Raw genomic sequence first — 11513 nt, 5'->3', positions numbered from 1 at the left:
AGCTATTACATATAGGATGGATCAACAACAAGGTCCTACTGTGGAGCACAGGGAACTGTATTCAATATCCTGTGATAAACCATCATGGAAAAGAATATGAAAAAGAATGTGCATATATATATCTCTCTCTGAATCACTTTGCTATACAGCAGAAACTAACACAACATTGTAAATCATACTATACTTGAATAAAATAAATTAAAAAAAAAGTAAAAGTAGACTGATGCGGGCTTTGCTGGTGGCGCAGTGGTTGAGAGTCCGCCTGCCGATGCAGGGGACACGGGTTCGTGCCCCGGTCCGGGAAGATCCCACATGCCGCGGAGCGGCTGGGCCCGTGAGCCATGGCCGCTGAGCCTGCATGTCCGGAGCCTGTGCTCCGCAACGGGAGAGGCCACAACAGTGAGAGGCCCGCGTACCGCAAAACAAAACAAAACAAAAAAGTAGACTGATGCCTATAGACTATCGTCAGCTAAAAGATTCCCTAAGTTTTCGAAGAAGTCTCAATAAACTTGAAAAAGACAACTGCCCCTGCCCAGAATTCCCTTGTGCTTAGGTAACGCTGGCTCCGCTATCCGTGACCCATCATAGCAAAGAAGTCCATCTCTATCGGCACCGCAGGAAAGAAAGCAGAAGCTGATTAAAAGGCGTGGCTTCAACTTGGAACAGCAACTCCCCTTAGTGTTAAGAGGAAGGTCTGAAGTCACCTGGGTAAGTCGGTTGAAGACACAATATGACAGAGAAGAATCTAGAAATGTTCAAAAGCAAGAGATGAAGAACCAGTACATTAACATTCAGAAGAATGAAGGAAACCTCGACAATTTCTGAAATGTTAGCTCGTGAAGCTTTTCTCAATTGTAATGCTTCTGTGCCCATTTCTTAGAAGGCCTCGGTTCATCAGGAATATCATCTGTGAGGAGGAGAGAGGATACATTCTGCGTCTCTTTTGACCCTAATTTTTGTGTTATTCAGGGTCCTAACAGCAACCAGATGGCCCGGCAAACTGGGGGACTGAAGAGAGCTTAAGAAAGGGACTACATACAAGGGGATGGGAAGGAAAGGTTCAGGGAAACCAGCAAGGGAGAGGGCAGAGCCTCAGGACCGGCCACAGTGGTGAGGCTGGAGCCCCGCTAAGTCAGCGGGAACAAGGGAAGCCGTTGTTTCCAGAATCGAGAGAGGGCAGCTACATAGGGGGGACCACCTGCCAAGAACTGTGCCCACTTGCCTTTCACCCGCCAGTCTCTGGCCTGTTGCTCCACTGGCTGCCTCCAGAGGCCAAAAGAGCCTGTTGATTCCATGCTGATAGAGCAGCTCTCGGAGCACAGAGCAGGGTGGGGAAGGGTGGAATAGGACCGGGACGGGCAAAAGGAAGAGATCCAGCCCTTGCGGAGGCATCAGAGTGGAGAGCTAGGGAGAGGTGACAGCCCTGACCTCCCCCCAAAGCTCCAGACCTCCATTTCCAACTGGCTCTGGGACATCTTCCCCTTGGTGGCCTGCTGGCCTCTCAAACTCAGCACATCCAAACCACACTGCTCATCTTGCTTCTCAGTGCTGGTCCTTCGCTGGACCTCCTGATTTGCTGTTTCCCTAGTTCTGTCCTGCTGGTCACCTAGGCTTAAAGTCTCAGGGCCGCTTCCCCTCTGCTCTCTCCATCAGTTGCTAAGCCCTATATTATCCTATGCTTCACCGTCTCACCCATCCTGTCTCTTCTCCTTTTCTTCTATCTAGACTGCTGGCATCTTCTAACTGGTTTCGACACTGCTAACATCCTCCCCTTTAAATGCATCTTACACACCGTAGCTCGATGCCTCTAAAACATACCACGGGTCTTGATTCATCATACCACGACTTAAGCAACCCAGCGCCTCCCCGTTTCCCAGATATGCCACATGCTTGCCGGTCTCAATTTCTCTGTTAAAACTTTTCCTTTGCCTGGAGGAGGGACCACCCTCCATCTTTACTTCCTGGAGCCCAGCCTTCCTTCATGCTCCCCAAAGATTCTGACCTTTCCCTCCTCCACTCTCCTTAGATATTTTTGCTTGTACCTCTCTTAGGGCATCTAATCCCATTCTACCTTATATGACCATAATCTAAGGACATGGGTTCTTTCCTAGTTTCCCGACTACATTGTAACCTTGAGGCAGAAAATCATGCCCTGTTCGTTTCTGTAGTTGCCCCTAGGAACTAGCCAACCAGCCAGCTCATTGTAGGTGTTTAATACCTGTGTACAGCATGAACGGATGTGACTATCGCTTCGGAGATTTTCCACAGTGCAGTCTCCTTCTTGGTCTGTCTCTCTTGTCTACATAATATCGCAAAGCAAGACCAGCCCTAATGAGCCTCCACGTTGCTGGCAGAGCACGTGACTAACCCCATAACAGACCTGCACTGCTTTACGAAAGCACTTTGCAAACAGCTTAATAGCACAGCCCGGCACACGAGGTTGGGAATAGATATCTAGAGATTTATCGGATCATTAAGGGAAGTAGGAGACAATAGGTACTGGGTTCATCTACACAGTAAGGGAGACCCAGGGCACCTAAACCACCCCCATGCTAAAAACATCAGCCCTCGGGCTCCGTGGCATCCACAAGCCACCCAAAAGCACCCGGTGAGCCCATCCCGGGGTTCATGTAGTCAGGGAGAAGAGGCTTCAAGTCTGAAGTCCACGAATAATGGGTACAGGTCGGGGAGGCTGGGGGGAGGCGAGAAGAGAGGGATTGTCAAAAGTGCAGTGATTTAATGTCTGTCTCTTTCTCCCTCTCCCTCCCTCTCTCTCCCCCTCCCATCACCCTGCCTCTTGCACAAGGAACTATTGAGAAGGGACAGAACAAACGCGCCCTTATGCAGCTCCCGCGGAGTCTCGGGGTTTGTCTGAGACAGCTGCCTGTAGCACGCTATGGTTACTCATTACCCGAGTTCCCAGGCAGGAAAAGCAGCAAACTTAATAGACCCGAACTAACCCTCAGCACAAACACTCCAGCCGTAAATAAATAAATAAGTCAGGTGTACCAGGATTGGGCGGGGGGGCGGGGGGGGGGGGAGGCAGTGCAAGCTGACCGATGGGGGGAAACAAAATGAGAGTTGCTAAAAGGGGAGGGGGAGGAGGACGGAGGAAGGAAAACTCCCTTTGGAGGAAGGACAGAGGGGTGTTTGTGCCGCTGGCTTGTCCGTGCCTGCAGAGTGGACTCGAGTCTCAGCTGGCCACTCGCAGAGGTCACGGAGAAAGAGGACTTTGAGAGGAAAGGCAAGAAGGTCCCATTTCTCCAGCTCCCTGGCCCTCACCCTCCCGGGCGTGACTTGCTTCTGGAAATGATCACCTGCCACCACATTTGCTGGGGGAAGAGGTGCTGTGAGACATGGCATGAGTTTATCTCCCTCCTGACTCCCAAAGCAAATGGTCTGGTCCACAGTCGTCACAACACCCATCGAACAGATGGGAAGGGTGTGGATGGACGGAGAAGCCAGAGGGACTAAGAAGCAGGGCAAAGGGCTGGCATGAGGACAGTCGTAGCCCCCAGTTGTTTTTTTCTCTTTTTTTTTTGCGGTACGCGGGCCTCTCACTGTTGTGGCCTCTCCCGTTGCGGAGCACAGGCTCCGGACGCGCAGGCTCAGCGGCCATAGCTCACGGGCCCAGCCGCTCCGCGGCACGTGGGATCTTCCCGGACCGGGGCACGAACCCGTGTCCCCCGCATCGGCAGGCGGGCTCTTAACCACTGCGCCACCAGGGAAGACCCTCTTTTTTTTTTTTTTTTTTTTTGCCCCCAGTTTTAAAATCTCGACACCATTGGTTCCTGACTGGCAGTGGTCTCTCTCCCCTCCCCCTGCGGACACGGTCTGGAGACATTTCTGGTTGTCACAGCTGTGGGAGGGGGGGCTGGAACTGCCATTTAGTGGAGAGAGGCCAGGATTCTGCTAAACACGCTCCAACGCACAGGACAGCCCCCAAGACACAGAACGCTCCAGCCCTGAGGTCGCGGTGCTGAGCTTGGGAAATCCTACTCTGGATCTAATTCTCAGAACCCAGTCCGCAGCCCAGGCCACCTCTGAGTTTGCAGATGGCATCAGTCAGTCCATCAGCCCATGACAGTTCCATAAACCCACCATTCTTCCAGGATGCATGAGGGAGGGAAATCCTAGACCCACACGTGCAACGGTGCCGTGATCTCCTTTTGACTAACTCAGGAGACAAATCCACAGAGGGTGTGTATCAGTCACACTGGCATTCCTACGTCACTGCCTGACCATTTAGCAGATTGGCCAAGTAACTTCTGTACCAAGGGGTGTGAGCACCCATTACTTTGTCTTAGAGTCTCTACCACTCCTGGCACATTGGGGGTTTGGGGGGTTGCGTTTGGGTTTTGCTTTCTCCTTCCTCGTTTTGTGGTTCACCAGTGGACCGGTCTTACATGAGACTCTCACCCTCACTGGATCTCAATTCAATAAAGTCAAGGTGGGCAGACATGGTCCCCAGTCATCATCTCATGATCATTGCACAGTTTAATGAGCTCTTTCAAGAGTTAAAGGGGTCCCAGCAGACCTCCTGCAAAGATGAACATGACCTGATTATGGGAGCCAAGTATGCAGAAGTGTGGACCACTTCAAGGGCCAGTATGACGTTTGTTTCCAGTGTGGCCCTGGCCGCCAAGTGTTGGTGGGTCTAGAACAACCCTCGGTGTATTTCAGGAAGACTCTCGGTCCTTCCCCAGCTGCCCCAGGAATTGGGGCTGTAGGGTCACTGATTCTGTTGCAGTTGAGCTACTTCCTCAAAGGGGTGGGGGGATGGGGGGATGGGAGGGGGGATGCTCATGTGCATTTAAGTGGGGTGTGCTGTGTATGTGCATGTATGTGATGTCTGTGTGGTGTGTGTGCCTGCATGTGTTGTTATGTGTATGTGGTGTGTGCATGGTGTGATGTGTGTGCGTGTGTGTGTGTGTGTGTGTGTGTGTGTGTGTGTGTGGCCAGACCAGCGATTAATGCCAGAACAAGAGGGCCAAGGAAGATTCCAGAGATAAGACTGTCCTAGAGCACCTCTGATTGACGGGCACCTTTAGGAAGACAGAATACCTGGAGTCTAGAGACTCCAGGAAGACGCTGTCTGAGTTTAATTCCTGTCTCTGCTGCTGTGGAGCTACGTGACCTTGGGCAAGGAATTTAACTTTCTGGTTCCCTCATCCCTATAATGGGATAATAAAAGTACCTACCTTGAGGTTACAGGAATTAGTGAATTCATGTCAAGCACTTAGTGCTGGGCGCCTGGCAAGCGCTCAGCAGATGTTGGCCATTCTCATTATTGCTGCTTTGGGAGGAAGTTCTTCCTGGAGTCTAAGCTAACACGGCCTGCTCCCTGCCCTGCTTCCCAGGAAAGCCATTTCCCCTGGGCTGATCACATCTCTGCCTACAACTCCTCTGCTGACTTCACTTGCCTCTCAGTGGAGACCTCAAATCTGCCCACTGCCTCTGTTCCCAGGCCACCCGGCCCAGACAGGAAGGGACAGCATGGGCTGGCCACCAACCTTCTGCCTCGGGGACCCCGAAGCCTCCCCTGGTGGCCCCAAGAAAGCCTGGCTGGGGTTTCCCCCACCGACGCCCACGGCAGGCGCCTGTCTTCCTTGGTCCCCCAGATGCCTGATGACAACATTATTGCCACAATAAAGCAATGACGGCCACTATCAACGCTCAATCAGCCTGGCCTGCCCTTCACAACCGGTTTGTCAAAGCTGCCCCTCCCTTCCCTGCTGTTAGCTCTCCGCCTGCTTATCTGCTCTGGAGACAGAAGTCTCTGGTTTAATTGTGGCAAATTAATTATTGAACTTCATAGCCAGCTCCTCCCCACGCACACGACAATCACTCCCATTGACTGCGGAGGCGAGGCGGACTCCACCATCACCGCAGGCCAGCTGGGGAGAGAGTCAGTCCCACCCCCGGAGAAGGGCTCCATCCTGCGAAGCCAAATTCCCCTCCTCTAGGAAGCCTTTCCCAACCCTTGTGCCCCCGATACCTGAGTGAAAGAGCGTCTTTATGACAACAGCGGCTGCGGTAAACGCTTTCCTTATGAATCAGTAAATGGCGCTGGAGCCGCAGAACTCACCAACATACTTCCGCGGAGCCGTATAAGCCCCCGTGCCTGGCTCAGAGCAGATGTTTAACTGGGGTTGAACTGACGAAAGAACACAGATGAGTGTCCTCTCCAACTCAATCCAAGCTACTGTGTAATCGTCGATATATACAAAGTAACATCTGTAACTCATTTATTTAACCATCACTCATCGCACTTCCTCCTACGGAGTCTCGGAGGTTGGCACTGTTACCATCAGTCTTGAATTTGCAGATGAGGCACCGAGCGACAAGGAGGTTACGTCACTTGCCCAAGACCTAATGAGCAGCAAACCAGGATTCAAACGCAGGCAGAGTCCACACACCTACGGATCACGTCACGCTGCTTCTTGTGTAGACATCACCCTTCCGTGTGGGTAACAGGAGGCCTGGACGCCACCACCCAGCGTGAGTTCTGGACCACGATCGGTTCCGCTGACATTCTTTGCACGGTCCTCTCTGCTCCCCAGAAGGACGAATACGCTGACCTCTGTTTATTGTTCCCTTTATTTTCGGCCTGACTACACGTGTATTGATCTCTAGAAACACGTGGCTTAGTTTTGCTTTTGAACTTCATCAAGATGGCATTAGGTTCCATGCAGTCTGCAACGTCCCCGACCCTGAAGTGATGAGCGTAGTTTCCTGTGTTTTCTTCTCCACCATTTTTGTTCCTCTCTACTTCCAACACTCCTGGGTATCATCTGTGCTATTTTAATTTACATTTCAGGATATACTGTTTACACTCCCCTCTTTATCCAGTAACATGGAAGGCTCTTACAATTAGGATCATGAAATGGGACCCAGGCTGGACAAAGGGTCCCTGGGCACTTCTGGGCAGCCTGGGAGCGGCCTTGGGCACACAGATCAGCATCTCCTGGGCGTTCCGTGACCTGTGAGGCAACATCCCAGGACTGCAAGGTGGTTAAGGATGAGCTCTGGAGCGGCCTCTCCTGGGTCTGGATCCCCCGTGTCATCACTTACTGGCACAACTGTGCTACAGACGCACCACGGGAACACTCAGTGTCTCACAGCAGGAGGCATGTGTTCCCACGTTCGCAGGCCTGCAGGTCGACTGTGGTTCTGCCAACCTGGGATGGACGCAGCTGGGCGACGTGGCTTGAAGTTGCCCATTGGCTGAGCTTGGATCCCAGGCTATGAGTTCATATTAGTTTTCTATCCTTGTGCTTAACGAACCACCCCAAAGCTTAGCAGCTTAGAAGAACAACAAGTTCCTTCTTTCTCACGATTCCTTGGGCTGGCTGGGTAGATCTGCTGACCTCACCTGGGCTCACTCGCGTGCTTAGGGTCCCAGATGGCCTCACTCAGATGTCCCGCGGCTAGTGCCGGCTCTCCCCTGGGGAGCCCAGGTTCTCTTTCTCGTGGACTCTCAGTCTCTAATCTGGACCAATGTCTTCACAACATGGGGGGCTCAGGGTTCCCAAGAGGGAGGGTTCAACACGCAAGGTCTCCTAAGGGCTCGCCTCTGGATCCCACGCACATCACCTTAGCCACATCCTATCGGTCAAAGCAGGTCACGAGACAGCCAGCCCAGATGCGAGGGGCGGAGGGTCAGCAGACACAGGCTCCCCTCCTGATGTCACAAACGGCAGCTTCACGCTGTGAAGGGAATGGACTCGGGGTGGCACGATTCATTGGCGGGGCGGGGCAGAGGTTCAGCAGACACAGGCTCCCCTCCTGATGTCACAAACGGCAGCTTCACGCTGTGAAGGGAATGGACTCGGGGTGGCACGATTCATTGGCGGGCGGGGCAGAGGTGAGTTATTCACTCGATCTGCCCAGGTGGCTTCAGATCCACTCCACCTGTGTTTTTGCCGGAGCCACGACTGAAGGACCAGCAGAGACCTGGGACAGGCTGTTCTCGAGGTGGACCACAGGAGCCCAAAGCACCGAACCAGGAAGCCTCTGCCCCTGACCTGGTTGCTCACATTCCATTGGCCAAAGCAAGTGACATGGCCGAGGCTGATTCCTGGTGCGGGGAGAGCGGGGAGAGGAAGAGGGTGCGTGGAGACGGAGCAACCATCAAAGCTATACTAGGACCCCTGTAACCTCCAGTGTTTAGCGCTTGCCCCCAAAACACGGGTTACTCCTCCTTTGGAGGGTTAAGGCAGGGGTGGCCCACTCGTCCCAGTTCGCCTGGGACTCTCCTGGTTTTAGCTCTGGAAGTCTCACATCACGGAAACCCCCTCTGTCCTGGGCAAACTGGGATGGTGTGGGAACCCTGTTTTGAGGACTAAACCTCCAAAAGCCCCCAACCAGCTTTTATTATGAGGACTATCCCGCTCTACAGAAGCAAAAAGCAACTTCTCAGCGGCCACACAGTCGGTGGGAGAACCTGTGTGTCCCTTGGACCCTTTCCAAGTGGCTGCTGCCTACCCCCCTGCCCTGCCTCCCCCCCCGAGCCCCTTCTCTCATGAGGTCCTCTCTCTGTGGTCCTAGTAACAGGCCCTCTGGAGGAGAACGGCCACCTTGTAAAGAGAGAAACTTGAGGCCCAGAGAGGTTAAAGGGGGCAGCTGCTGACAAGAAATGTGGAACACCTGGGCCGGGCTGGAGCAGAGGGGGCACCCTGGAAACGGGGGCTGACCCACAGAAACAGAGGGTCTAGCCTACAAACAGGGGGAGCTCCGAAAAGGCAGGCCGGCCGGCAGGGGGATGGCCGGGCGGCCTCCACGTGGCCTGATCGTCGGCGGGTAGGGCTAGGAAGGGCTGAACACTGGGCGAGCTTCTCACCCTCCCGTAGCTTCAGGCCATCAGGAGAGCCTGTACTGGCTGCCAAGTACTTGGGTTAGTAACCTTGTGGGCAGCTCTAGAACCTCCGGCCTTACGGAGGTGCTTTGGTATTTTAATTTGCATATAAACTACTTGTGAATCTTGTTTTTTTTAAAAATAAAAAAGCGGAGTGTTTGATTCTGGAGTGGAGTCCAAGACACTGCATTTCTCGGAGGAAACCAACACTGCAAGTCCAGACCACACTTGGATTACCAAGGCTTTAAATTACTGTCTGACCCCTTCTATTCCGGGGAGTGAATGCATACCCCAGAAAGGACATCATTAATAGTTCAAGGTTCTGCAGTGATAACTTTCTCTTCACTAGCTCCATTATAATTTGAAAGCCGAAAATTTGTTTTGATTTTTTATTTCTCTGTAATCGTTCCTCACTTGATTATCTTTTAATAAATGCTTTGCTCAGGTTTCACATGTACAAAATCTCCCTGAATCCTACTGAATGTATGACTCAGATTCTCAGAACTAGCTTTTTTGGTTACAGTTAAATTAATTTCACAGCGGGAAAAAGAAAAGAAAAGAAAAGCAAAGAGCCCTGTGCTAATCTACCCAGAGCCGGACTCCAGTCCTGCCCTGGCTTCCCACTCGCTCGCCGTGGGGCCCAGGGCAACCTGTCCAAGCCCCCTGCATGGATCTCAATTTCTCTGTTTATGAACCGCCTTCCTGACTTCCCAGGCATCACTGGGCCCCTTAGAGCCAGGAGGTACCAGGACAGGTCAGCCAGACACCACCCTGCAGGTGAGCCCCCAGACAGAGTGGTATGTTCTATTTTTCTTGCGGAACTGATGAAGAGGAGACCTGCTGTGATGGAAGAGTTGCTGGATCTGGAATCAGAACACACAGTTCTGGTCATGTGTCCTCCATTTAAAAAGTCACCCTTCTTCCTGAAGCCACGGTTTTGCTTGAGTGTGAATCACAATTCTTGGTCATGTCTTAGCTCAGCTGCTGTAACAAAATACCACAGAACAGGGGGCTTGAACAGCAGACATTTGCGTTCTCCCAGTTCTGGAGGCTGGAAGTCTGAGGTCAGGGCACCAGCATGGTTACATTCTGGCCTGAGCTCTCTTCCTGGCTTGCAGATGGCCACCGTCTTGCTGTGGGCTCACAGGGAGAAGGGAGATCTCTCTCTCTCTTCCTCTTATTATAAATGTATCAGATGTTATCAGATGAGGACACCACCCTTACGATCTCACCTAACCTGAACTCCCTCCCTGAAAGCCCCACCTCCAAGTACAGTCACGTTGGGGGTTAGGGCTTCAATGTGAATTTTAGGGGGGCCCAATTCAACCCACGGCACCTTGCACTTTCACTGATCTTTGGGTCAAATTAAGTGGACACGTGACCAAGCTCAGCCGACTCGAAGGTACACAGCCGGGAGAGGGTCCCGGTGCCAGGCTTCTGCTGGCACGTCAGTCAAGTGCTGAGTGAACCAACTGGGACCAAACTGACGAGGATGGGGGACATGATACCACAGAGCACCCCCAGTTTTCCCCAGGTCCCTCAGGGAGTCCCAACTCTGAGGTCTGGGATTGCCACTCCTGAATCCCCGTCCTGGATTCATTCCTCTTCCGAGGGCATTTGGAGGACAAATACTTTCCAATCGGAGTATCTTCCAAATACTCAACATCTGGAAGGACCTGTGACAAAGGCCCCCTTTGTGTGGCAGGGAAATGGGCTGGCGTTAAAATACAGCACCAGATCCCAGAGAGCTGGGAACGGCAGGGGGGCTGAGAGGGTGAGGGAGTGAGCGAGGAGAATGGGCGTGAGAGCCAGGTCAGCAAGAGGTGGGCCCAGGAGAGTAAGACAATAAATAACGGCCAGGGCTTGTCTAGTGCGTCCCATGCGCCAGGTGCTCTTCTAAGTACGTTCTTTTTTGAGCGCCTTATTTATATCAAAGAACACTGAAGAGGTGCTCACAGAGAGGGAAGAGGATGGATCTGAGAGCATGTGGGCAGGGATACTGAGAGAGAGGTTGAAGAAAACAGAGGGAGGGTGCAGAGACGGAGGAGTCCACACAACAAGGGAACTTGTTTCACGTCTGGACAGGGCCAGGCAGAGGAACAAATGCTGCTGGAATGGTCAAGGCGGACAGCATCCCAACTCCATTTCTAGCCAGACGATTTCCTCGCTTCCTTGGAACCGTGTGCAGGTACACACAGGTACAGGTGAGCTTGCAGAAGCCTCGGTCCCTCTGTCCCAGCAGGTGGCCGCGCCTGCCTGTGTGTGAGTGTGTGTGTGTGCGTGCACGCGTGCGCCTGCGGGGGTTATGGTAACCTGGAGTAACAGAGTGCAGGATGCCGTGGTGCTTCCTACCCGCCCTGCACCAACCCCACCTCCACCCCAGCGTGGCTCCAGCCCAGAGGCTGTCCCCACGCCTGACAGGAGCCCCCTCTGTGGAAAGTTCCTCAGAGACTGAAGGTCTGGGATGCCAAAATTCCTATCAAAAAAGCCAGGCATGGAGAGCTATAAGGACACTGCTTTCCTAAAGTACCTGAAAATCAATTCAGCTTTTGCAGAATCGCAGAATCTTGGAGCTGGAATGAATCTCAGGAATCTGGTCACAAATGGGAAGGGGATGGATGACCGTGGTGACACTTGTTTAAAATGCAGATTCCCA

General features: G+C 52.7%; 1 protein-coding gene across 1 annotated transcript in view; it reads right to left on the bottom strand.

Moving 5' to 3' along the window:
* Nucleotides 1-9771: 9771 nt before the first annotated feature.
* SLC39A11 (solute carrier family 39 member 11) overlaps nucleotides 9772-11513 on the bottom strand; it is a 429582-nt gene continuing 427840 nt past the window's right edge. Inside the window, exon 11 of the mRNA XM_079905476.1 lies at nucleotides 9772-9841. Coding sequence (XP_079761602.1) covers nucleotides 9835-9841 — 7 coding nt within the window. The 3' untranslated portion in view covers nucleotides 9772-9834. The remainder of the gene's footprint in view (nucleotides 9842-11513) is intronic.

Source organism: Stenella coeruleoalba (genome assembly GCF_951394435.1).
Source record: "Stenella coeruleoalba genome assembly, chromosome: 19".
NCBI classification, from domain to species: Eukaryota; Metazoa; Chordata; class Mammalia; order Artiodactyla; family Delphinidae; genus Stenella; species Stenella coeruleoalba.
Note: the sequence above shows the minus strand (reverse complement) of the source record. Positions and strands in the feature narration are given on the sequence as shown.